Raw genomic sequence first — 27,322 nt, forward strand, 5'->3', positions numbered from 1 at the left:
GTTGCTACACAAAATTAGGGCTCATGTGATTGAGGTAATTTATTAGCATGGATTGAGGATTGGTTAACTAACAGACAGTAGGAATAACTGGCTCATTTTCGGGTTGGCTGGTTGTAACTAGTGGGGTTCCGTAAGGATCAGTGCTTGGACCTCAGCTATTTACAATCTATATCAATGATTGAGATGAGGGGACTGAGTGTAATGTATCCAAGTTTGCAGATGATACAAAGTTAGGTGGGAAAGTAAACTGTGAGGAGGATGCAAAGAGACTGCAAAGGGATATAGACAGGTTAAGTGAGTGGGCAAGAAGTTGGTAGATGGAGTATAATGTGGGGAAATGTGAAATGATCCACTTTGGTAGGAAGAATAAAAAAGCAGAATATTTTTTAAAAGGCAAGAGACTAGTAAATATTGGTATGCAGAGGGATTTCAGTGTCCTTGTACCCAAAAGGTAACATGCAGGTACAGAAGGCAATTAGGAAGGCAAATGGTATGTTAACTTTTATTGCAAGTGGGTTGGAGTATAACGGTAAGGATGTCTTGCTGAAATTATATAGGGCTTTGCTAAGACCACACTGGAGTACGGTGTACAGGTTTGGTCTCCTTACCTAAGGAAGGATATACTTGCCTGAGCTGGGGTGCAACGAAGATTCACTAGATTGATTCCTGGGATGAGAGGGTTGTCTTATGAGGAGAGATTGAGTAGAATGGGCCTATATTCTCTGGCATTTAGCAGAATGAGAGGTGATGTCATTGAAGCATATTCAATTCTTAGAGGGCTTGACAGGGTAGGTGCCGAGAGGCTGTTTCCTTTGGCTAGAGAGTCTTGAACTAGGGGTCATAGTTTCCACATAAGGGGTCGGCCATTTAAGATTGAGATGAGGAGAAATTTCTTCACTCGGGGTTGTGAATCTTTGGAATTCTCTACCCCAGAGGGCTGTGGATGCTCAGTCATTGAGTACATATTTGTTTTTATTAATTCACGGGATGGGGGCGTCGCTGGCAAAGCCAGCATTTATTGCCCATCCCTAATTGCCCTTGAGAAGGTGGTGGTGAGCTGCCTTCTTGAGCCGCTGCAATCCGTGCAGTGAAAGTTCTCCCACAGTGCTGTTAGGTAGGGAGTTCCAGGATTTTGACCCAGCGACGATGAAGGAATGGAGTTATATTTCCAAGTCAGGATGGTCAGGACTCTGACCTGCTCTTGTAGCCACAGTATTTATGTGGCTGGTCCAGTTAAGTTTATGATCAATGGTGACCCCCCAGGATGTTGACGGTGGGGGATTCGACAATGGTAATGCTATTGAATGTCAAGAAGACGAGGTTAGACTTTCTTTTGTTGGAGATGGTCATTTCCTGGCCCTTGTGTGGCGCAAATGTTACTTACCACTTATCAGCCCAAGCCTGAATGTTGTCCAGGTCGTGTTGCACGCCGGCACGGATTGCTTCATTATCTGAGGAGATATGAATGGAACTGAACACTGTGCGATCATCAGTGATCAAGACTGAGATCGATAGATTTTTGGACACTAAGGGAATCAAGGGATATGGGGATAGGACAGGAAAATGGAGTGGAGTTAGAAGATTAGGCTCGAGGGGCCGTATCTCCTGCTCCTATTTCTTATGTTCTTAAGGAAGTCATCACCCTCCATCAATGCAACACTTCCTCAGTACTGCACTGAAGTAACAGCCTAGATTCTGAGATGTTTTGGAGTAATGTTTAAACCCACAATCTTCTGCCTCAGAGGTAGAGTGATACCAACTGAAATGATTTGACACTATAGGATAATTTTATGAAATCATGCTCTCACTATGGAAACCGGAGTCGGGGGTTGGGGTGGTGAGGTGCAAGGGGAGGCGGAGAGTGGACACCTGAATTCCAGGTATGTGCTTCCAGCGAGTGAAGCTCTGATCAAATTTAACTCCAGCTATTATCTTAACCTATTCCTCCCTACTTAAGGAAATCTTGGACTAGGGAAGAGGACTAAATCCTCACAAAATGAAAAGATATCAGATCTGTCCACAGTTCTTTCACACCTCCATTTTGGAATGCAGCGTTTTCTTTTAAATGCTTTGTGCTATTAACATCCCAACAATTTCCAGACGACTTGAGGCTCGAGTGGAGCATAAATGCGGGCATGGACTGGTTGGGCCGAATGGCCTGTTTCTGTGCCGTATATCCTATGTAATCCTATGCATTCTACAAAAATTAATTGTATAAAATATTCCAGTATCCACAGTCAGGCTGAAATTGTTATCTGTGGTGTGTGTGTGTGTGGATTGTGGTGTAGATTTGATTAGTCAACAACTCCATCACCGTATCGTGCAGCTACCAGGGTGGTAGAAGGTGAACTAAATGGACCTTGGTCTTTTTTCATCCAGCAATTCCTATTTTAAGAAGGCAGTTTCCAGGAATTGGTTGAGACAGTGGTCAAGATGCTGTCCTTTCACTTTTGTTCACAGCAGATGAGCTAAAAGTCTCCAACCTGTGACTTTGTTCCATCTCAAGCCAGTGACCCCATTGTTCACTGAACTACAACCTTGGGCAACTACTGAAGAGCAATTCTGTCCAGTACTATGGCAGCTCAGGGAACTGGGATGCCTACACATGGTAGCACAGACTGATAGGAGAGAGCTCCTGCCCGCCATTCCCAATACTGTTGGGTTCCCAAAGTTGGCTGCATTGCTGCGGGGAAACATTAAGTGCTTCTCCAAAGAAAAAGGGAAAATCAGAGTAGAAAGGACCACTTTTATGAACCTGTTTTCAGAATGGCATTGGCAGAGATCTAGGAGTAAGTTACCCACCAGCTTGTCTTCTTGGCTGGAGCTAGTTTGTGGCCTATAAGGGCCAGGAAGGGTAGAAAAACTATTAAGGTTATGTACCAGGTTACTCTTGGATAATTTCAAAAGATAATATAAAATACAACAAAATAGAAAATAGTATTCAAAAAGACATTTGGTTTTTTATCTGCTCTATAATACCCATCATTAAAACCCTCTCAAATATTTTTTTGTAGGTGTTTAACAAAGGAAAGCACTTACATTCTGTCAAGTACCAGGAATAATCAATACTCAAAGTTATGCATCTTTTATCCAAAGCAAATGCTAAATTTTGAAACCTCAATATATTAATGTTTAGACATGGTTATAATTTTTAAAAAAGTTTAATAGTACAATGTTGTGGAAAGTGTAATATTACCAATGTTGTGGCCTTTAGTTCCTGCAGGGCAGAGTGCAGTGGGGGTGGAGCTTGATGTTGGACTGGTATCTGTGGTCTTGGGTCTATTTTTGCATTCCAGGACCACCAGGTCTCTGCACTGTTTGTGACAGTTCATACCACAGTCTGGAAACAGAAAAGGAAGCTAATTGACATCAGCACAATCTCACAACAACAAATGAAGTTCAAAAAGGTTGGGAATAGGGATGGAAATTTGACACCGTGTTAAAATGTTCTGGAATACATGCAAAGTGTAAGGTTTACTCTAGCTGTAAGTTCCCACTCTTCCATGCTCACGTAATGGGAACCAACAGTTTGTTCTTTGCAGAGGGTGTTGTGTTGCTTTGGGCAGCTGCAAGAACATGCAGGTTTCTTCCACTTCTAGTATAGTAACAGTAATGATGCTGTCCCATAATGTGCTGTACAATTTTAGAATAAAGCCTTATATTTTTTGTTAACGATTAATTGTTCAGTATTCCTTTTCAGATGATCTACTTGCTAATTTAAAGGCAATTCCACAATCTCAACATTTATAAACTAATAATCCTTGCACATACATACTTTTGAGAGTGATGTTGTACCTTTATTTTCTTAAAACTCATCCTTCATGCCTCCCTGAACGTAGAAGTACTTGTAAAGGAAGCCACCTCTACAAGGTGTTCTGAAAGCATTGTTAGGATTTATTTTCTACATGTTAACTGCTAGCTGGCCTCTCCACTGACTTCTCGGCCTGGATTGTCTATTGACATCCCGTTGCATGCATTAATGGGGGGGTTCTACACAGTGGACTCACGTAAGTTAGGAATTGGTTTGAGACTGCGTAATCCCAGTTTACTTGGGACTTTTTCAGACAACGGTGAAAGACTTTCATCCCATCAGTCTGGTCTGGGTTTCAGACTCCTAACACTGAGATGAAAACACGGTTCTAAAAATACTCCAGTGCTGAGCGCACATTTTGATTTTTTTTCCTTCAAGTGATCTTAAGCCATGCAGCTAAACATTTTCAGCATCTCTGTGATCAGCATGAAGTCAATGCATTTTGTTTGGTCCAACCACCCAGATTGTTGCATCTAAATCCCTAGTTAGGGAATTGTTAATGTACATTGGCAAAGAAGGGGTGGTTCAAAGTATAAGCTGGCTATAATGATATAGCCAGCCTGGGATAATATGAGTGGTACAAAACCTGCCCTTTCTATTCTAAAGATCACTGTTCAACTCATAGGGCAGCCTAACTTTGTTTTTTCAAGACCATTACAACAGCTTTTCATTTATAATTTCATTAATGAAACAGAAATCCTGTTTTTAAGGAGCCTTTTTATGTTTGGTTCACCTGTAGTTAGGGTTTACATTAATTTGTTGGTGAACAGATTGTTTTGGATTTTGTGATGTTGCTGGCAATGTTGACTAAAAATTGTAGATTAGATTATGGTCGCCATTTCTTACTGTTTGCTTTGTTGAACAGATTTAAATATTCATACATACACAAAAGATTAAAGCTGCCAATAAGTTCTTAAGCATAATGCAGTTTTCTGAAGAAACGTCAACCAGAAACAGTGATTTCTCAATCTAGATTATGTTGCTCGAACAAATTTAATAATTCTGTATATAGAACATCGAAAATAGTAAATAGAATCTGTAAATGTAACTCCATTAATCCAGCAATTTCACTGATCCATCTGAATTAGTTTGCTGTGAGTATGATAAGATTACTAAGCTTCTTTGGAATAATTGAGACTTTAAAAAAATGTCATTTACCTCTGCATCTGTATCCTTGTTTTATAACACCCCAGATCTGAAAAGAAAAAAATTGATGTCACTTTACTTTTGAGAATATTACAATTTGAAGGAACTGAGAATATTTAATCTTTATTCAGAAAATGTAAGGAAAAAAAAAGTTTTCTTGGAATGTGGCCACAAGCATTTATTGCCCATCCATATTTGAACTGAGGGCATTAAACGTCAACCATGGTGTGGGACTGGGCTCACTTGTAGGCCAGACGGGGTAGAGGTGGCAGCTTCCTTTCCCTGAAGGACATCCAGTTGGGTTTATACAATAATCTGGTAGCTCACCTGATCATTTTCAGGTGCTAGCCCACAAATTACCAGATTTATTCAATTCAATTTGTGAGATTTGATCTCACAAACCCTGGGTTTCTAGTTCAGCACCATAACCATTAGGCTACTGTAACCATTACTCAAATGAATAGAGTAGCTACCTTCTCCAACTCTTTATCACTACTCTGGCTGCATTCACATAATACATTTATGGCAAATTTCTCAAAAATCAAAAGTGGCTACTGTACATCTGAACCTATGACGTGTTAACAAGCCAGGAGACTATAGATGAAATCCACTTACAAATCCAGCACAGTTGTCACAGAAGGTAGGTTTCAGATACGTTGTCTCCTGGAAATTATGGAGAAAGCCTAGGACTGACTTTGAGAAGATGGAGCTGGACCTCATGAAGTAGGCAGTAATTTCCTCTCTGCTTATTAGTCCTTCACTATAAAATGAGAATCTTTCATTACTAAAGCTCATGCACAAATGTGGGGTAACAAGAATAGGAGCTCTGTAAAAACTATTCTGTTAAAAGTGGTAGTGGATAGAGAATAGATTGTCATTTCAGCCTTTGTTATCCATTACTTTGTTGAGATACCGCGGCAAACGTGGGAGTCGAGACCAGAGTTGGTGAAACACAACTGCTTTAATCAACCTCATGGCAAAGAGAAACTGGAAAAGCCCGCGCAACCACTTAAATACTCCCCAGACAGGAAGTGCTCCCGGCAGCCTGTCCCAGCGGGAAACAAGTTGCTGGAGGAAAGGGCCCCCGGCTGGGGGCGTCTGCTTAAACTGTCCGTGCCGCCGTGAGCAGATTATGTCCAGTGGTGGCGTGTCGCCACAGAGCTCCCCCCAGAATCCGCTTAGGAGGAGTGGACGAGTCGTGACGGTGGTCTAATGGTTCTGCTGGAGCGGCTCTGAGTGGTCGCCAGTCTAGTTGGTGGGGCCGGGCGGTTCGCCGCCGGCTGTGCTGGCTTGCTGGCGGGACGGCCTCTAGTTGGAGGTTGGGCCACGGGGACCTGTTCCCCTGGTTCTGTGTGTGCTGGTTTGAGCTGGTCGATGGAGACTGTGTCGACCCTGTCACCGAGTCGCAGCTTGAAGACCTTGTCCCCGGTTTGTAGTACCTCGTACGGTCCGTCGTACGGGGGTCGCAGGGGTCCGCGGTGCGCGTCGTGTTGCACGAAGACGAAGCGTGCCTGCTGTAAGTTTGGCGGGACGTGAGGTGCGAGTTCACCGTGTCGTTTGACCGGAAGTGGGGCGAACTGTTGAGCGGAAGAGAAAGAGTTGAGCCGCTGCTGTTCGGCCGACCAAGGCGTGGTAGCCTCCGGGAGGAATTCGCCTGGTACGCGCAGCAGTTGTCCGTAGACTAACTCCGCTGCCGAGGACTGGAGGTCTTCCTTGACCGCGGTGCGTAGGCCTAGTAGCACCCACGGTAGGCAGTCAGTCCAGGTACTGTCCTGCAGGCCGGCGCGGAGTGAGGCCTTGAGTGACCTGTGGAAGCGTTCACACAGCCCATTGGCCTGCGGGTGGTATGCCGTGGTTCAGTAGAGCGTCACCCCGAGGTTGCGTGCTGTGGCCGTCCAGAGTTCGGAGGTGAACTGGGCGCCTCTGTCGGAGGTTATGTCGGCTGGTACGCCGAACCTTGCGACCCAGGTGTTAACGAACGCCCTGGCGATGTCGGCTGTGGTGGTGGAGGTCAGCGGCAGTGCCTCAGGCCAGCGTGTGTAGCGGTCGACCATCGTGAGGAGATAAGTTTGGCCTTGCGATGGCGGCAGAGGACCGACGATGTCGACGTGTACGTGGTCGAAGCGGCGGCTGGGTACCTCGAAGTCTCCCAGGGGTGCTTTTGTGTGCAGCTGTACCTTAGCCCATTGGCAGGCGAGGCAGGAGGTGGCCCAAGTCCGAACATCTTTGCTGAGGCCGCACCAGACGAAGCGCTGGGAGAGGAGTTTGACGGATGCGCGTGAACCCGGATGGGAGAGCCCGTGTAGCGCGTCGAAGATGCGGCGGCGCCAGGTTGCAGGGACGACCGGCCTGAGTTGGCCGAGTGAGACGTCGCAAGTGACTGCCGTGGTTTCCGGCCCGTGCGCGACCTTGGCTAGGCGTAGCCCTGGCAGGCTGGTAACCGCCGAGAGGAGGTCTGGGTCCGTGAGCTGGGCCGCTGCTAGTTGCGCGTAGTCGACCGCGAGGTGATTCGCGCAGATGGCAGGACGGGAAAGGCAGTCGGCGACAACGTTGTCTCGACCGGAGACGTGCTGGATGTCCGTAGTAAACTCGGACACGGCCGCGAGCTGGCGTTGCTGCCTAGCGGACCAGGGTTCGGTGTGCTTGGCCATCGCGTATGTGAGCGGCTTGTGGTCCACGTACGCGGTGAAGGGGCGGCCCTCCAGGAGGAACCTGAAATGGCGGACCGACAGGTGGAGCGCGAGGAGCTCGCGATCGAAAGTAGAGTATTTGACCTCCGGGGGGCGCAGTTGGCGGCTGTAGAAGGCAAGTGGCTGCCACGCGCCATTGACCCACTGCTCGAACACGGCTCCGACCGCGTGGTCGGAGGCGTCGGTGGTGAGCGTGACCCGGGCATCGGCCCTCGGGTGCACGAGCAGGGTGGCGTCGGCGAGCGCGTTTTTGGTGGCGTCGAAGGCGGCCGACGTGTCAGTGGTCCAGGCTACGGCCATCTTGCCGGATTTACCTCGGAGGGAGTCGTATAGGGGCTTCACGAGGGCTGCAGCTCTGGGAATGAACCTGTTGTAGAAGTTCACCATCCCGAGGAACTCCTGGAGGCCCTTGATGGTTTTGGGGCGGGGGAATTGCTGGACGGCCTGCACCTTGTTGGGCAGGGGGACGGCCCCAGCAGGGGTGATGTGGTGACCGAGAAAATCGATCTCGGCTAGGCCGAATTGGCACTTCGCCGGGCTGAGGATTAGCCCGTGTTGGGCTAGGCGCCCGAACAGGATGCGAATGTGTTCGAGGTGTTCCTGTTGGGAGGAGCTGGCCACGAGAATGTCGTCTAGATAGACGAATAGGAAGTTCAGGTCCCGGAGGACTGAGTCCATAAGGCGCTGGAAAGCCTGGGCTGCATTCTTGAGGCCGAAGGGCATCCTCAGGAACTCGAACAGGCCGAATGGGGTGATGACGGCCGTTTTGGGGATGTCCGCGGGGTGTACGGGGACTTGGTGATAACCGCGCACCAGGTCGACCTTGGAAAAGACGGTTCGTCCGGCCAGTCGGGCCGAGAAGTCCTGGATGTGTGGCACCGGGTATCGGTCGGGGGTGGTGGCGTCGTTGAGGCGGCGGTAGTCCCCGCAGGGGCGCCAGCCTCCGCCGGGCTTGGGGGCGATGTGGAGGGGCGAGGCCCAAGGGCTGCTGGAGCGGCGGATGATGCCGAGTTGCTCCATGGTGGTGAACTCGGCCCGCGCGATTTCCAGCTTGGCCGGGTTGAGTCTGCGGGCGTGGGCAGAAACCGGGGGGGGCCAGTGGTGGGGATATAGTGCTCCACACCGTGTTTGGCGGCTTTGGCCGAAAAGGTCGGGTTAGTGAGGGCAGGAAACTCGGCTAGAAGTGCTGAGTAGTCGTCCGTGGCTCTGGCGAGGCAGTAGGTCGTCAGGCCGGCCGAACGGGCCGGGGTGAATGCGCCAGGGATGGGGGCCATAGTATTGATGTCGACGAGGCGGTGCCTCGGAATGTCGACAAGGAGGCCGTGGGCGCGTAGGAAGTCGGCGCCGATGAGTGGGCAGAGGACCCTGGCTGTGAGGAACTCCCAGCGGTAGCGGCGGCCTGCGAGGTCGAGCGTGACCATGCGGGTGCCGTATGTGCGGATGTCAGAGCCATTGGCTGTGGCCAGCGTGATACCCCGTGCGCCGCGTTGGATTTCGAGGGCGGAGGCGGGGGTGATGCTGTGCTGGGCCCCTGTGTCGCACAGAAATCGGCGGTTGGTGCTGTCGTCGGTGACATACAGTAGAGGCCCCTTTTGCCCCACGGCCATCGTGGGGGCCGGTGCGGGGGGGGGGTTTGAAAGTGCACGGTGGCATGCAGCGTTGGGCCCTAGTGCCAAAACGGGTGTGGTAGTAGCAGTGACCCGGAGTGGTAGGGCGGTCGGGCCTAGTGGGCCGGGGAGACCGCGTGGTCGTTGCTGTGAGGTCGGGCGCGACGTCACGGGCAGTCTGCGCAGAGAGCAGCCGGTCGGCCTTTTCGGCTATCTCATTCAGGTCCGTGGAGCCAGACTCCACAATGAGCGGGCGGATGCTGGCGGGGAGCTGCCGAATGAAAAGCATGTGAAAGAGGGCGCCGGGGTTTTTGTCGTCCGAGAGGGACAGCATGTGGGAAAGCAGATCCGACGGTGAAGCGTCACCAAGGCCGGGGAGGTCGAGGAGTTGGCAGTTACGCTGGTAAGAGGATGCTTGAAATTTTTTAAGGAGCGCGGCCTTCAGATGTTCGTACTTGCCTTCCACTGGTGGATCCTGCAGCGCTGCCCAAACCTTGGGGACTGTGGCGTAGGTGAGAGAGGCGACGAGGTAGTCGTACTTCGTGGCGTCGACTGTAATGTTTTTCAGCCGGAATCTGGACTCGGCTTGAACGAACCAGGCCTCGGCCAGGTTCTCCCAAAAGTCCGGTAGTTTAACCGTGACTGCGTTTGTATCCGCCATGCTAGCTTAGGATTCGTCCTGAGCGTCGGGGTCACCAGTGTTGAGATACCGCGGCAAACGTGGGAGTCGAGACCAGAGTTGGTGAAACACAACTGCTTTAATCAACTCATGGCAAAGAGAAACTGGAAAAGCCCACGCAACCACTTAAATACTCCCCAGACAAGAAGTGCTCCCGGCAGCCTGTCCCTGCGGGAAACAAGTTGCTGGAGGAAAGGGCCCCCGGCTGGGGGCGTCTGCTTAAACTGTCCGTGCCGCCGTGAGCGGATTATGTCCAGTGGTGGCGTGTCGCCACAACTTAATGGAAAATTATAAATCATATATATTCTACAGTAATCACTGCACACTATGTTTTCCATAACATTTGAAATAATTCACAAGTGACAGCAGTGTTGGTACAATACTGAATACAATCAAACAATGCAGCAGCCATGGGCAAACCTGTATTTATGGTCATAATTCAGGAAGCACCCAGTGCTGTATGCGGATTTTGTTGGTTTATTCTAGGGAGGTATCAAAGTTATGTGCTTCAAATATCGCATTCTATGTAATATAGACCTGCTGAGTAATAGACCTGCTGAGTATCTCCAGCATTTTGTTTTTATTTCAGATTTCCAGCATCTGCAGTATTTTCTTTTTGTATCGCATTCTATGTATTCCTTTCCGAGAGTAAAGGACAATGGATTACAATTGTAACTTTGGCTTTCATGGCTGCAGTCACCACAATCTTTGATGGCTGCAGTGTAATATAAGTGAGGTGGTGCCAGTGCCTCCGGTGGCATGGAGTGCCACCTCAGGAGGTGCTTTTGTTATCCCCCTGTGGTGATGGACGTACCGTGCCATCAGAAGCAAACAAAAGTACAGCGAATGCTGCACATTGATATGGCTCCTGGCCATGGCTGGATTTAGATTTCAGACTGCCTATGCAGGCCAGAAATGTAGTTCCTGCAAGGTCAGCCTGCATAGTTCTTCCCCAAAACCTGACAAAAGTATGCAAGCCAAAAATTTATCATGCCTTTTCAAGAGTTGCTCATGCAATACAAATGGGCTATGTTCTAGAACACCGGGAAACACATTGTAGGAACTGCTTCAAGTGGTAAGTTCTGCATTATAAAGAGAGCATTAGAAAATCCTTTCAAATGCATTTCTGATGGCAATAGTCTTTGCAGTGATGATTTGTTTACTGGGGACATTTTAAAATCCGCATTTAAAGATTTTGGCCTGAATTTTAATGGGGAGGTGGGTTGGGAGTTGGCGGCGGGGGGTGTGGGGGGAAGGCGTGCGGGGGAGCTCCGAAGTGGTCGAATTTAAAGGCAGGGCCTGATTTGCATGGGAAACCTCTGTTTCCCGCCTGCAGCCAACCTGACTGAGAGGCTGGCTGGCTGCGGGTGGGTAGGCCTGTGGCACTAGGCTGCAGAGGAGAGGGAGGGTGGGAACCAGGGGTGGCCAGAGGAGCACAGTGGGGAGGGGGCGGTATAAGGAACAATCTTGGCCAGGGGGTGGGGGGGCGGGGTGTTGGCTTGGCAACAATTGCAGGGGCACAGTAGGGGGTGTGTGGCCGGGTGAGCATCGGAGGGGCCAGGAGTGGCACGAGGGCCGGAGGAATGTGGAGGGAGGGATCAGAGGCCTTGTTGGGGGGAGGTCTCCGATCGCTGGGGGTTAGGTTATGTGAGGATGCTGGATCCAGGAGGTAAGTGTAAAAGCACTTCCCTCCTGGATCCAGCAGTACTCACCTTACTTTAGCTGGTGTTGTGTATTTTGAATGTTGTATTTGAATTGTCCCACATAGCTTACCGTAGTTGTGATGTGCAATGCACTATGGGAAATAGAGTGTATAAAAGTTGAGAAGATTCTCTCGATGATGGCTGTTAACTGAACTCTGTTTCCTGCGTACTCTTTTAATTGTTATACAAGCAAGGTTATTAAACTCTTGAGATATAACAAAAGTGGCGACGAGGACGTCTGAACTTACGTGGCTCTGCTGTGCAGAAGATAGTCGGGTTTTGCGTGTTTAAAACTGTTATTTTTGCCGTGGACAGTTAATTAAAGTGAGGCTGGCTCGAGGATAAAGGAGCTTGCAATGGCGGGAAGACGAGACGGCGTATAAGGTACTAACGACTTGAGGAAGGGGAGGAAAAGCAGTGAGTAAGTCGGGAAGGACATTTATTCAACTGTGAAACGATCAGTGAATTGAAGCACTAAATAACTGATAGTGATTTTAGTTGAGTTCAACATTGGAAGGATCCTTAGTGAATGATAATTAGGAGCCTGAGAGAAGGAAAATGGCTGGAATTATCGGTAACATTGGACCGTTTGATGAGAATGTCGAACAATGGAGCTCATACACAGAACGATTTGAATACTTCACACAAGCAAATGACATTGGAGGGAACAAAGTAGTACCTACATTGTTAAGTGTGATGGGACCAAAGACTTTCAATCTTTTGCATACTTTAGTGCATTCAGATAAACCAGGGACTAAACAATATAGCGAAATTGTGGAGATACTAAAAAGGCATTTTTCACCCAAACCCCTAGGCATAGCTGAGAGGTTTAGGTTCCACAGGCGTAACCAGGAAGAAGGAGAAACAGTGACCATGTTTGTAGCTGCACTAAAAAGACTATCAGAGCACTGTGAGTTTAATGACGTGCTAAATGATACTATAAGAGGCAGGCTAGTGTGTGGTATGAGAACTGAAACCATACAGAAGAGACTATTAATGGAGAGTAATCTGACTCTACAAAAGGCCATTGAAATCAGTATTTCCATGGAATTGGCAGCTAAGGAAGCTCAACAGTTGGGTGCAACAGAAAAAGTGCACAAAGTAAGAACAGAGAGCCAAGGGCCATGCTTCCATTGTGGTAAAACGGGGCATCTTGCGTCTGCATGCTGGTGTGTGGACATGGATTGCCACAGCTGTGGTAAAAAGGGACATATTCAGCGCGCAAGCAGAAATAAAAAGGACAGGAATGACGTATGAGGAGAGATTGTGTCGATTGGGCTTATACTCACTGGAGTTTAGAAGCTTGAGAGGGTATCTCATCGAAACCTATAAAATTCTGTCAGGTCTGGACAGACTAGATGCAGGAAGGATGTTTCTGATGGCCGGGGAGTCCAGAACCAGGGGTCATAGTCTAAGGATAAGGGGTAAGCCATTTAGGACTGAAATGAGGAGGAATTTCTTCACCCAGAGAGTGGTAAACCTGTGGAATTCTCTGCCACAGAGGGCGGTGGAGGCTAGTTCATTAAATATATTCAAGAAAGAGTTGGATATATTTCTTGAGGCTAAAGGGATCAAGGGATATGGGGAAAAGGCAGGGACAGGGTACTGAATTTGGATGATCAGCCATGATCACATTGAATGGCGGAGCAGGCTCGAAGGGCCGAATGGCCTACTCCTGCTCCTATCTTCTATGTTTCTATGACACAGAGAAAACGTCAAAGACGGAAGGAAGAAAAAAAACATTCAGACAAAAGACAAAGAAGCATGTCCGCTCTGTAGAACAGGACAAAACAGAGGCAAGTGACACTTCAGAGGAGGAACTATCACTGAACGTGCTGACTGTAGCTGGGGATTCGCATGGCTACTGGGTCTCACCCTTGTTAGAGGGGCAGCCTGTGCGAATGCAGATCGATACCGGGGCAGCAGTATCTCTTATGTCAGAGACAGTCTACAAAAAGACATTAAAGCACCTTCCACTTCAGCCAGCTAACATAGCGTTAAAGACATATACCGGTGAAAGAGTAACCGTGAGAGGTATCACTGAGGTCACAGTTCAGTTGAATGGACAAACCAGGAAGTTACCACTAGGTAGTTAAAGGAGACTACCCCTCCTTGCTGGGACGTTCGTGGATGGAGAGAATAAAATTAGACTGGTCATCAGTCTACATGATGTCACACAATGATCTAGGCTTACCCGCCATCTTAAAGAAACATGCAGAAGTCTTTAATGGAGAACTGGGTAGCATGAAAGATATTACTGTGAAGCTTCGTATTAAGCAGGATAGCAAACCCAAGTTCATGAAAGCACGACCCGTATCTTATGCCATCAGACCAAAAGTCGAGGCTGAATTAGAAGCCCTAGTTGAAAGCGGAGTACTAGAACAAGTCAGCGTGAGTGAATGGGCAACGCCCATCGTACCAGTGCTCAAGAAAGGGGATGGAGTTAAGATATGTGGAGGTTTTAAAGTAACTGTTAACCCTGTATTGTCAGTGGAGCAATATCCGCTTCCCCATATTGATGATTTGTTTGCGGGACTTGCTGGGGGCCAGAAGTTTAGTACAATCGACCTGTCAAGCCTACCTGCAAATGCATGTGGATGAACAGTCACGAGAAATGCTGACTATTGTGACGCACAAGGGCCTATTTAGGTATCGTCGACTTCCTTTCGGAATTACATCAGCTCCAGCGCTTTTCCAACATGCTATGGACCAGATCCTTAGTGGATTGGCTGGAGTCCAGTACTACTTAGATGATATCTTAGTTACCGGGTGTGATGACCAAGACCATCTGCGTAACTTGGATGCAACACTACAGAGACTGAGGGATTACGGACTCAGAGTTCGCAGGGATAAATGCGATTTTTTTCAGGCATCAGTTGAGTACCTCGGTCATGTGGTCGATGCCACAGGCCTTCACAAGGCACCGTCCAAGACCAAGGCAATTGTGGATGCCCCAGCACCTGAAAATATCAGCCAGCTGCGTTCTTTTCTAGGGTTACTGAACTACTATGGACGGTTCATACCGAACCTAGCCTCGATGCTGAGGCCGCTGCATTGGTTGCTATGTAAAGACAAGAAGTGGGAATGGACTAACAAGTGCCAGGAGGCATTCATGACAGCAAAGGATATGCTCCTGAAGTCAGAGGCTTTGACGCATTTTAATCCTTCATTACCAATACAGTTAGCTTGCGATGCATCGTCATATGGTGTGGGAGCGGTCATTTCTCATATCATGCCAAACGGAGAAGAGAAGCCGATAGCATTCGCATCTAGGACTTTGAACAGAGTTGAAACTAACTACGCCCAAATAGAACGAGAAGCACGGAGCATCATTTTTGGCGTTCGCAAGTTTCACCAATATTTGTACGGGAGACAGTTCACCCTACTAACAGGTCACCACCCTCTCACGACCATCTTCGGGCCACATACAGGGATTCCGTCACTTGCTGCGAGCAGAATGCAAAGGTGGGCACTGCTGTTGTCTGCACACACATTTGACATTAGATATCGCAAGTCTGACCTGCACGGCAACGCTGATGGTCTTTCCAGGTTGCCGCTGCCTGTCACCAAGCCTATGAAGCGTAGCATGGACATCTGCTATTTTAGGCAGGTGGAGAACGCGCCTGTTACTTCGACACCGGTCCGACGAAACACCAGAAACGACCCAGTGTTGTCTGCAGTGCTGGACATTATCGTCAGGGGCAAGCTTGACAGTGATGACCCAAACCTGAAACCTTGGCCTAGAAATTGGGTTTTGGTCTTGCCAGGGCTGTAGCGCCAGAAAGTTTGCGCCAGCGGTAATGCGGCAGCGCGCGACGAAAATTCGGGTGCGCCGGGCCCAGACGGCGGCGGGCGCTAAAACCCTCCTTTAGCGCCTCAAAACGGGCGTGAACTTGGGTTTCCCGGCGCTAATCCCCCGCTGCGGCACCCGATGCGGTGCGGCAGGCGGGGGAACTGCAGGCCTCCTCCTCCTGTTAAGGAGGAGCTGCCTGCAGCCGACAACTGTCCGGCGGATTGACCCGACATCTGAGCCCGGCACCTCGGGGAAGTGCCGGGCTCGCATCAGACACTGATCAGGGCCGCGGGGGGGGAATGCAGGAGTCCAGGAAGGGAGGTGCGGGCAGGCGGCCGCCGGGAACGCGGCCGGCCGCCGCTCCAGCTTTATGCGCCGGCGCACACTGGGGGAAGACTCTGTTGCCAGAGTCTTAGTTGCGCCTGCCACGGGCGAGGCGGGCACAACTGAATTTCGGCTTGGGGCCGGGTTACCACGGCAACCGGGACGCTGCGCACACCGATGACGTCATCGGTGCTGGCGCAGCGCTACCGGTGCAACGCTGATTTAGGGCCCCAGGGAATTTCTCAACTGGCCATAACTCCGGCGCTAGGCCCTCTAGCGCCTCAAATGCGGCGCTAAGCCTACCGAATTTTTAGGCCCGTATCTCTTAAGGAGAAACGAACTGTCGGTGCAGTCTGGATGTTTGCTGTGGGGGAGGAGAGTGGTTATTCCACCATCGCTACGGAAACCAGTGTTACAGCAACTACACTCCAGACACTGCGGAATGGTTCGTATGAAAGAAATAGCGAGGAGCTACTTCTGGTGGCCGGGTATGGATGGACAGATTGAGGACAAAGCTAAAACCTGTTCCTCATGTCAGAGAGTTCGTAATGTGCCACAGCTTGCACCTCTTCACCCCTGGGACTTTCCGGAGGAAGCATGGCACCGCATTCATGTAGACTTTGCAGGTCCATTCGAGGAATGTTCCTGGTGGCTGTTGACGTGCACAGTAAGTGGCCAGAGGTTGTTATAATGAGGTCCACCACCGCTGAGAAGACTATCGAGATGTTAGGTGAGGTGTTCAGCCGATTTGGATCTCCGATGCAGCTTGTCTCAGACAACGGTCCACAGTGGGTGTCACAAGAAATGGCTACATTCCTGCAGGTGAATGGCGTACAACATATCAGGGCTGCACCATACCACCCTGTGACCAATTGTCTAGCTGAGAGGTTTGTTCAGACCATGAAACACTCTCTAAAGGCATCGCAAGGCCAGGGAACGCTTCATCAGCGCCTGAATAGTTTCCTGTTGAGTTACAGGAACACACCACATGCGACCACAAAAGCATCACCTGCCACTCTACTGCTCAAAAGAGAGCTACGAACCAACTTCGACCTGCTGAAACCGCCAAAGGTGAAAGACGTGGTACAGTATCAGCAGGACAAGCAGATCAAGCGACGTGAACAACGCTCCAAAGACAGAGTCTTCAGTCCAGGTGAACATGTGTTGGCATGGAACTACAGTGGTGGACCTAAGTGCATTCCTGCTACTGTCATTGCAGAGACTGGTCCAGTATCCTACACTGTACAGACACCCGAGGACATTGTCTGGAAGAGACACACCGATCAGCTTCTACGAAGTGCAGCAACACCCACTGAACCACCAACAGCAGTTTATCTGCCATTGGGTGACGCTGTGGGTCATCCGCCTTCTACACCGAGAGGCTCACCTTCTGAGGAAGCAGCCGCAAAAAGCCCTTATCTCATCATCAAGGGAGACCTGTATACAGGCACCTCAGCCGCCTACACCTGTGTTGACGTCACCTGTGGGAGACAATGAACTGGAGAGCCAGGTTGACCGCCGGTATCCTACCAGAGAGCGGCGGGCCCCTATACGTTTGAACTTATAGTTCAGAGGATTACCCTTTATTTGGGGCAGAATAATCCTCATGGGTATAGCCACGGTTGGAGGAAGTCTACCCTCACTCCCAGGTTATTGTGTTTTAAAAATGTTGTGGTTCTATTGGGACATCTAATGTAAGAGGGGAGGAGATGTTGTGTATTTTGAATGTTGTATTTGAATTGTCCCACATAGCTTACCGTAGTTGTGATGTGCAAGGCACTATGGGAAATAGAGTGTATAAAAGTTGAGAAGATTCTCTCGATGATGGCTGTTAACTGAACTCTGTCTCCTGTGTACTCTTTTAATTGTTATACAAGCAAGGTTATTAAACTCTTGAGATATAACAGCTGGCAGGTTTCACGAGAGCTGCAAAATCAGAGCAGCCACTGTTAAATTTAAAATGGAGGTTAAATCTGAGGCACGGCGCCTAATTATAATATTTTAATAGGAGACCCGCCTCTTGGTAGCGGATTGGCTGCCCGCCCCCAATCCTGCCTCCGTTAAAACCGGAAGTGGGTGGGTTGGAGGTGGGTTCTGGTCCGGATTCAGACTTTTAACTTTAACTTCACCCAGAGAGTGGTGAAACTGTGGAATTCTCTACCACACAAGGCAGTTGAGGCCAATTCATTAAATATATTCAAGAAGGAGTTAGTTATATTTCTTAAGGCTAAAGCGATCAAGGGGTATGGGGAGAAAGCAGGGACAGGGTACTGAATTTGGATGGTCAGCCATGATCTCATTGAATGGCGAAGCAGGCTCGAGGGGCCGAATGGCCTACTCCTGCTCCTATCTTCTATGTATCTATGTTTCTATAACTTACCACCCAACCCAAACCAACGTTCCCTACGAGCTGCGTGGCCACGCAGCAGCACAGCTCTCCGCCGGGCCTGCGATGTTAAAGTTCGCGTATGCGTGAAACTGTGAGGCACAGAAAAACCCGGCCGGCCAGGGTTAAATTTAAAATGCTGGTTAAATGTGGGGCTCCCAGCTTCATTTATAACATTTAAATTTCCAACCCACCTCCTGGGAGCAGGTTGGTTGCTCGTCCCGCATCCGTTAAAACCGGAAGTGGGTGGGTTGGGGTCGGGATTCAGATTTTTAACATTTTAACATCCAACCCGCCCATTTTTTGGGGTTAAAATTCACCCCTAATAAACAATGCGCGAGTGCAGAATATTCTGCTGGCAGTGGTGTATTTCACAATCTCTTTTCTCTAGTGTCAAGCATTACAATTACAAGCCTATGAGTAATGTGCCCTGCAAAATACTCTATCCAATCGTGTGTATAATGAGTTGGTTCATGTTAACTGGTCACCTAGACCTTTGTTAATTTAGCATGTCTTTTTGTTGCTTTGCATATAAATTTGTTCATTTTTGTGTGGTTAGAATGTCCTGTAGCACGATTGGCGAGTCGTGTCTAAATTTGTGATTTTTAGAAATAAATATTTTTTTGTCATTTAGTGCTGCCAAAAAATTACAGAAGGGACTATAGACATAAATGTTCTGAATTTCAGCTTTTTATATATTCTAGCACAGCCAATTTAGAAATAAATACAAGGATGGAGAGACTAAAGAAACTGGGATTGTTTTCCTTGGCGCAGAGACGGTTAAGGGGAGATTTTATAGAGGTGTTCAAAATTATGAAGGGTTTTGATAGGATAGTTAGGGAAAAACTGTTTCCACTTGAAAGAGGGTCGATAACCAGAGGACGCAGATTTAAGATAATAGACAAAGGACCCAGGAAGGAGATGAGGAAATGTTTTTTAAGCAGCGAGTTGTTATGCTCTGGAATGCATTGCCTGAAAGGGTGGTGGAAGTGCATTTAATGGGCCAGAACTTGCTGGAGTGGCGTATCGCGTGGCATGCCCTGTGAGTTGGATGTTTTTCCTCACCATTCAGCTCAAAAAATGTTTACGCCTCAAGTTGCCAGATGTGCGAGTTGATCACGGGGCATCTGGGACCTTGGTGAATGACGGGACCAACAGACTGTCTCCTTAAGCAATTAAATTTAAGGATACAGAAAGAAACAGGAACAATGGAGAAGAAAATAGGGTGAATTAGAGTCAAATTAGATACAGAAAGAGAAAGAATGAAAAGATTGGACTAAGAGTGAGAGAAACAGAAAGGAAAAGTAAGAATTTTTTTAAAATATAAATTTTTTAAATCTCTAGGAACAATTTACTACCTGCAGGAGTGAGACTCCACAGTTTCAATTGTTCCCTTTCTGGGCCTTTGAGGTTGAATGGCATTGCAGGAACACAAATCTCGTCATTAAGAGGGTCTTTGTGTCATGAAATACCAGTCTTAACTTTCTGTGGTGACGTTAATTCGTATTTACAGCGCAAATCCAGCAATTTATTGAAACTCGTGGGGAAGTTGACGGTGAGCTAAGGGTTTTTGCGACAGAGTGGCACAAATCGTCCAGCAATTTGTGTCGATTCGCAATTCTGTTCCTTGCCACAAATTGCTGGATATTTTTACACACTAATAACATTGTGCGCCTTTACCTTGCTGTTATTTTGCTAGCAAATTCTGGCTCAATAGTAACATTCAAAAGGGAATTGATATGTACTTGAATAGGGAAAATTTATAGCGCTCTAGGGAAAGAGCAAGGAAGCGGGATTAATTGGATAGATCTTTCAAAGAGCTGGCACAGACATATTGGGCCAAATGGCTTCCTTCTGTGTGGTAAGATTCTATGATGTATGTAAAAATACGTATAAACCAAACAAACTTCCAGCTGAGATATGACTGTACCACTCTTAAAGAGCCAAGCCTTTTGCTCCATGATGCCTATTTATAACATTTGATTCTGTTCTGATGCTTGCTGTCACATCATTGCAATATTTTATACCATTCTGAAATTGCTGTACCTACCAATCTTTGTCCATCATGCAGAAAGAAAACGGAAAACTGGCAGCAATCTTTTCAAATTCCTCTTGGGAAATGTAGCCATCCTGATCGTGGTCATAATTTTTAAAGACAGACTGCATGGGGCAAGCAAAAGAATAAATACATCAAATGGTCTAATAATGGAAATGGGCAGTCATGAATATTACTAGTTCATGTAAATGTTAAAGGGCATTGTTGCCCTGTGATGGTGTTAAGAAAGCTTTCTCCTTCTGTTGATGATGTTATTTGTGTCACATGAACCTCATCATGGCACACAGCTCATGTCGACTCTTGCCGCTATGGCAACGATTTCCCCTTGAACACTAGTGTGCTGGACCTTCGCGACACTTCAGAACTAATTACAGCCACAAGGCTCTGTACATCCATACCCAATTTTCTTTTTATTATAATGCTCTATTGCTGGTTGTAATCCTTCTGACTTCACAGCTCCAGTGTGAAGTCAGAAGGATTAACGCAGTGAGGTTGGTGACTCCACTGATGACTCACGACTGATCCATGTCAGTATGTACAATGTGCGCATGTTCTCATATTCTTCTCTCATAAAATGACCACTGAAGAAGTGTCAATACTGTTTGCTGGGAATGTTGTAGTGCCAATAGCCAGTGCAAACACAGAGCATTTCATGAAAACAAAGTTTACCATAAATTCAGCTTTCAAACAACAAAATATGGAACAGTAGCTAAAACCTGCCTTTAGGTGACTGTCAGCAGTGTTACCAATTGATGCAGCAACCCACTGTGTCGCAGATGATTGCGATGTGCCTTGCCATACTGCATTTTAGTGACTAACTGGTATAAAATAATTTAATGATTTCATACAAGATTTTATATAGAAGTAGGGTTCACAGTAGTGATCATATGATACAAAACTTATGCAGCGGCAGAGCGAGGTTTGGCCAACTTAGGGATTTGTTTCTGCCAAATTTCAAATTAGAAATGCATTTTTGTTCATTTCAGTAGAAAAAAATACAGCTTATTTTACTAAGCAGACAGCAGGTATAGAAGAAATTAACTGAATTCTGGGTTGACATCCAGCAGGATACTTGTGTCTGGTGAGCGTGGGTGCCCGCCACAATGTATGGGTTGTAGGAGCCCATAAAAGCTCTCTATCAGCTAGTATAAAGGTGATTACATCCATAGAAGGAGCGTTCACATCGTGGCCTGTCAGACTGTTAATCAGCCTCTGAATCTTTCCACTACTTCCTACTATTCTCCAATGGAAGAGTGAAGATACGATAAAAAACATTGGAACTTCAAGTAAAGTTTCTGTAACCAGATGTTTAGAATTCATGGTCGTCTAATTTTCCTTCCCTCGTGCTGGGAAGCTTTGCTAATGCTCAGCGCTTTCCTTAGAATGGTAGCTCAGTCCCTGGGAACAATGGGCATTCTTTCTGTTTAACCTTATTAGAAAATCTGTACCTTTTTGATAGTAAATGTTTTGTGAAGAAATATTGTGTTACTTAATGGTGGACATGTGGTGTAGCTGTACCGTCCTTTTAGAATTGGAGTCAGTAATGACTATGTGTTGGAACTATGAAAAGAAACTGGGTGCCTAGATATATGGCACAACACTTTAGTCGGGAAAAACTTACATCAACCATCCGCTGAACATGTTTACTGATGGTTTTGGGATCAGGCTTCGGTGATACTCCAGGAGCCCAGTCTGCTACTACGGCTGGTTTGCAAGGAGTTGCTGGCTAAATGATACAATCACAAAGAGCTACAAGTTACTTTTGAATTGCAAGCCTTCCATGGGGAAAAACATACATTTCAATTGTTGATATGATTGTTGGATGCTTTAATTAGTTAGCAGTTCTGACAATTTGACACAATTTCAAACAAAAGTTGTTTTCTCCATTGAATGCTAATCTTGTGTAAGTTACTTGTGCTGAGTGTCACTACTTGCCGAGTCTTCCCTGTTCTAAACTGATTATGACCTTTGATAAGTCACAAAGCACATTTTCCTTTTCATGACAAGCATTGTGTTTTAGTTGTTAAGTAAGGAACAAGTTTGTTGTAAGTTTATCTTGCAACAGTTTCCAATTTTATATCGAAATTAAATTATCCAGGAATATGAAAAGAAATAGTAAAGTATTCTACAGACACATGAATAACAAAAGAAAAATCAGGATAGGGATAGAGCCACTAAGGGATACAGATGATAAACTCATAGGTAATGACAGCGAAATGACAGAAATATTAAACAATTACTTTGCCTCAGTATTTACCAGGGAGACTAACATGGTGGACATGACATTAGAAGAGATCAAAAAGGATGTAAAGACATTTTAAGATAGAAAGGAGGGAGATAATTAATAAACTAGATGAAACCCCTGGTCTGGATTGCACCCATGCATATTAAAAGAAGTTAGGGAAGAGATAGGAGAGGCACTATTACATATATATATTTAAAAAATCAGTAGAAAAGGGAATATTGCCAGAGGACTGGTGGACAGGTAATGTGATTCCTATATTTACAAAGGAAGATAGAACAAGTCCAGGGTTACTATAGACCAATTAGTTTAAAGTCAGTGGTAGGAAAGAAAGATAATGGAATCCTTACTCAAAGATGTAATAGAAAAACATCTAGAAACTGAAAATATAATAGTCAGTGTGGATTTCAAAACAGAAGGTTGTGTGCTTGACCAACCTTATTGAATTCTTTAAAGGAGTAACTGAAAGGGTAGATAAGGTTAATGTAGTAGATGTAATATATTTGGATTTTCAAAAGGCCTTCGATAAGGTGCCGCATAGTGGACGCATGACCAATGTTCTCTTTGATCTTCAAATTCCCGCGGATGTGTGGGTTTTTTCTATTGAAAAGCCGGCAAGCGGCCTGCGCGGCAACTCCAGACAGCTGCGCAGCTTAAAGGGAACATTGCCCATGACTAAGGCCAGAATATGTGGTGCCGGGACAAGTAGCAGAATGGAGAGCAAGCTGGCTACAAAACAGAAAACAGAGTATAGGGGTTAAAGGTAGTTCCTCAGACTGGCAAAAAGTGTGAAGTGGAGTTCGACAAGGAACGGAGCTGGGACCACAAATGTTGTTCACCATTTATATAAACAATTTGGACATCGGAATCGGAAGTACTATTTCAAAATTTGTGATGACACCAAATTAGGAGGTGTTTTTAATGCAGAGAACTGCGACAAAATACAGGAAGACATTAATAAGCTTGGAGAATGGGCATATAATTGACAAATGAACTTCAATATAGATAAGTGTGAGGTGGTACATTTTGGCAGGAAGAATAAGGAGTCCGCATACTTCTTGGAAAATAAGCGTCTAAATGGGGTAGAGGAGCAGAGGGATCTGGAGGGTGCAGATACACAAATCACTAAAAGTAGCAATGCAGGTTAATAAAGCCATAAAAAAATCAAACAAAACACTGGGTTCATTTCTAGAGGGATAGAATTAAAAAGCAGAGAAGCTATGTTAAACTTGTATACAACCTTGGTTAGACCACACCTGGAGTACTGTGAACAGTTCTGGTCTCCATATTATAAAAGTGATATAGAGGCACTGGAGAAGGTGCAAAAAAGATTTACTAGAAATATACCATAAATAGGAAGTTATACCCACCAGGAAAGATTGAATCGGCTGGGGCTCTTTTCTCTAGAAAAGAAGGCTGAGGGATGACCTGACAGAGGGCTTTAAAATTATGGAAGGGTTTGATAGGGTAGAAGTAGAGATGTTTCCACTTGTGGGGGACCAAACTAGGGGCCATAAATATAAGAGTAATAAATCCAATAAATTCAGGAGAAACTTCTTAAATCTCGGCTGATATTCCAGTGCAGTGCTGAGGGAGTGCTGCACTGTCAGAGGTGCCGTCTTTCAAATGAAAGGTTAAATCACTAAAACAGATTATCTGGTCATGATCACATTGCTGTTTGTGGGAGCTTGCTGTGTGCAAATTCGCTGCCTCGTTTTCTACATTACAACAGTGACCACTTCAAAAAGTACTTCATTTGTTGTAAAATCCGGTGGTTGTGAAAGGCGCTATATAAATGCAAGTCTTCCTTTCAAAGAGTGTGTACGAAAGGCTGATATTTAGTAGACGAGAAACATATATGTATAACTTCAAGTGTAGCCATTAACCAAATAATATTACCCATAATTACTCCTGGGTAACTAAAAAGCTAAGACTTGTTCAGAATGCAGCTGTGGAGACAGCCAAACGCAGTTTTGACTAAGCTGTGATAACAAGCAGCTACAGGCTGTCATTAAATAACATATTATAATGCTGAATAGAACTTAGAATTCGCTTAACAAAACTAATTGCAACAATATTTAAAGGATAATTAGTATAAGGACATAAAATGAGAGAGATCATGGAAGTTAAGGTATTTATCTGGTAGATTAAAGTGAGATAGTCTGGATACCTCAAGACTAGTGAAACAGCGTTGATATGGGCCCTTGGTATAAAGGCCTTGTACCAGGGAAGCTATGAAATGAAAGAGATATGGTAAATTCCAATGGCCTGAAAAACTATAAACAAGATAACACGACAGCGGGGCAGAGTTAGTGGAAATGTACTGGAAAAAGAGTGGCCAGGTTACTAGCCTTAACCTGGGTGACAATAGTATTTTGACCATTAGAACCAATTAAAAAAGGTGATTTTGTTAAAGACCATATATGGACACTATCAAAGGTAGTTTGGAGGGTTTTACAGCCCTGGGAGTAGTGGGAGACAACCAGTGGAAGTCTACTAATAGGGCTGATTCTTTTGATAAAAGGGTTAAGACCTCGATACTCAAAGAACAACTTTACACAGACGTACTGCGAGAAGAAAGGAACGGACTTAAGATGATGTCATCTGTGTCCGAGAGGTTCCAGAGACCAAGGACTGCGAGCTACTTGTTAAAATTATCACCTAATATTAAGTATATTACACTGTAAGCTTAATAAATCTTGATCCATTGCTGAAACATACTGGCTGCTGCCTATTGGTGTCTTGTCCAAGAACTCTGAGATCATTAAGATCTTACAAATGGTTAGAATATGGAACTCACTACCACAAGGAATAGTTGAGGCGAATAGCATAGAGGCATTTAAGGGGAAGCTAGATAAATTCATGAGGGAGAAAGGAATAGAAGGACATGTTGATTGGGTGAGATGAAGAAGGGTGGGATGAGGCTCGCGTGAAGCATAAACACCAGCATGGACCTGTTGGGCTGAATGGCCTGTTTCCGTTCTGTAAATATTTTGTTATACTATTTAATATATCGATCATCCATCTAGGATTCGTTTATTTTGAATTTAGTGGAACTCAAGAGTTGGGTCTCTGTGAAGTCTGAAACTGAGGCTACAGCACTACTAGACGCATGCACATTATTTCATCAGACTGTCTGAAATCTACTGGCAACAAGACTAGCAGGGAATACAGAAGTAACCCCTCAACTGTGGACATCTACCTAATGCAGACTCAACAATAGCCTCCAGGGATATCGATTCATCACCTACCTCTTAACTAGATGGGCAAGCAGTGCATGTACACCATTTCTAGATCCCTAGCAAATATGAACACATACCCCACACTAGGACACAAAGAATCAGCCCCATCAGTAGACTTCCACTGGTTGTCTCCCACTACTCCCAGAGCTGTAAAACCCTCCAAACTACCTTTGCCACAATAATTATACTGACAGCTGCACACCCAATAATCATGTCAATGGGGAGATTTCGATGAAGGTGGGTAAACTGCTGGCACAATTATGCAGAAATATCTCTGCACATGGTTCATGCTGTTTTGTTTTCAAGGAGACAGACATATTCAAACAGGTAGTCAATGAATTATCCTAAACTGGCTTAATTTGGATCACTCCCCTATTGGACAGGAAAAATGGTGCACACTTGCACAGAGGGCCAGGCAAGTACTGCAGCATTATTTAAATAGGCAGACACATCTGAACTTGAAGCTATCTGGGGGTAATAACGGGCAATATTATATCAGCCGCCCATTTTACAGGTCTCCTGGAGAGATGTATAGCAGGCGGTTGATCCGTTGTCACCTGATTTACACTTGCCCAAAGTCAAAATGAGCTGCTCTGAGTTTTATTGGATTCAAATATTTTGCAGATAAATTCAAAATGGCTCAGTTCAGGTCAATTTAGCTTCTCAGTTGGGATTAGCACTGACCCCTGTAATATTTCTAAATGCTGAGAAAAAAATACAAATTAAGTTTGTTTGTGTCCTCGTTTTTAGTTTAACTTCCAAATTGTATTAGAATTTTTTGAATGAAAAGGTTCCCAGATGTGCAATAACTGCTTTCAGACTAAAATCAATTACTGACTGTAAAGAGCCACAGAGCACCTGATTTGAATATGATCAAATCTGATTGTCTTTAAAATTTCTCCATCTGCACTTTCATGTAATATAACTGATCAAACACTGTCAAGATGATCACAGCTATAATCAGCAGTAATGGGTGTCACAAAATGGCATTTAATGTGAAATACCAACATCAATTGATAGGAATGGCATGAGGAGACTTTCTTACTGGAACTTTATTGTTTCTTGGCTCACGTGCATACGAAAGCTCGTAAATTTCATCTTCTGAGTAGTAGAGATCCAGGGAGAGCTGAAATAGTGCAGAATATCAGTTACACAAACAGTTTCAAACAAATATTTTAGTTTTAACTCAGTGCGTTATATAAATGACTCATCTTCGACAAGCACCTTCTATTTTAAATTGACAGACCCACTAATTCAGAACTGCTATACTCGTGCAGTTCAATTAATGATTTATGGATTATTCAAACTACATCAAATATTACAGAAAATACCAGTAACCGTGGTTACTGGTGGCTTATGTTAGAATGATAGTTGTAACAGTCACACTTCATTTAACTGCACCAAAAGCTCCTTTTAAAAGAGCCCAGTTACTGAATATTTCAGAAGAAGATCTCTATCATGGCCAGACCTTTTGATTCTACTCCAATGTTCACCCCTCTCTCCTCTCTTTTGACTACCTCACTGGGCTACGATTTCACAGGCACCTAGCGTCAGGCCATTTGGACCTTGCCCCAGTGAGCATTATTCATGTGAGCAGTGACAACAAGGGCCAATGGGCTATCAGCCTGAGAGCTCATCAGGGC

General features: G+C 45.9%; 1 protein-coding gene across 1 annotated transcript in view; it reads right to left on the reverse strand.

Moving 5' to 3' along the window:
- Positions 1–27,322, reverse strand: part of LOC147109488 (RAS guanyl-releasing protein 1-like) — a 162,005-nt gene that overhangs the window by 14,737 nt on the left and 119,946 nt on the right. Inside the window, exons 10-15 of the mRNA XM_086003478.1 lie at positions 26,725–26,805; positions 21,817–21,921; positions 20,190–20,299; positions 5,573–5,717; positions 4,970–5,006; positions 3,197–3,340 (exon numbers count right to left, since the gene is read on the reverse strand). Of these exons, the coding sequence (XP_085859604.1) occupies positions 3,197–3,340; positions 4,970–5,006; positions 5,573–5,717; positions 20,190–20,299; positions 21,817–21,921; positions 26,725–26,805 (622 nt within the window). The remainder of the gene's footprint in view (positions 1–3,196; positions 3,341–4,969; positions 5,007–5,572; positions 5,718–20,189; positions 20,300–21,816; positions 21,922–26,724; positions 26,806–27,322) is intronic.

This window comes from Somniosus microcephalus, chromosome 12, assembly GCF_052327205.1.
Source record: "Somniosus microcephalus isolate GS21.2 chromosome 12, FLI_Smic_1.0, whole genome shotgun sequence".
Taxonomy (NCBI): domain Eukaryota; kingdom Metazoa; phylum Chordata; class Chondrichthyes; order Squaliformes; family Somniosidae; genus Somniosus; species Somniosus microcephalus.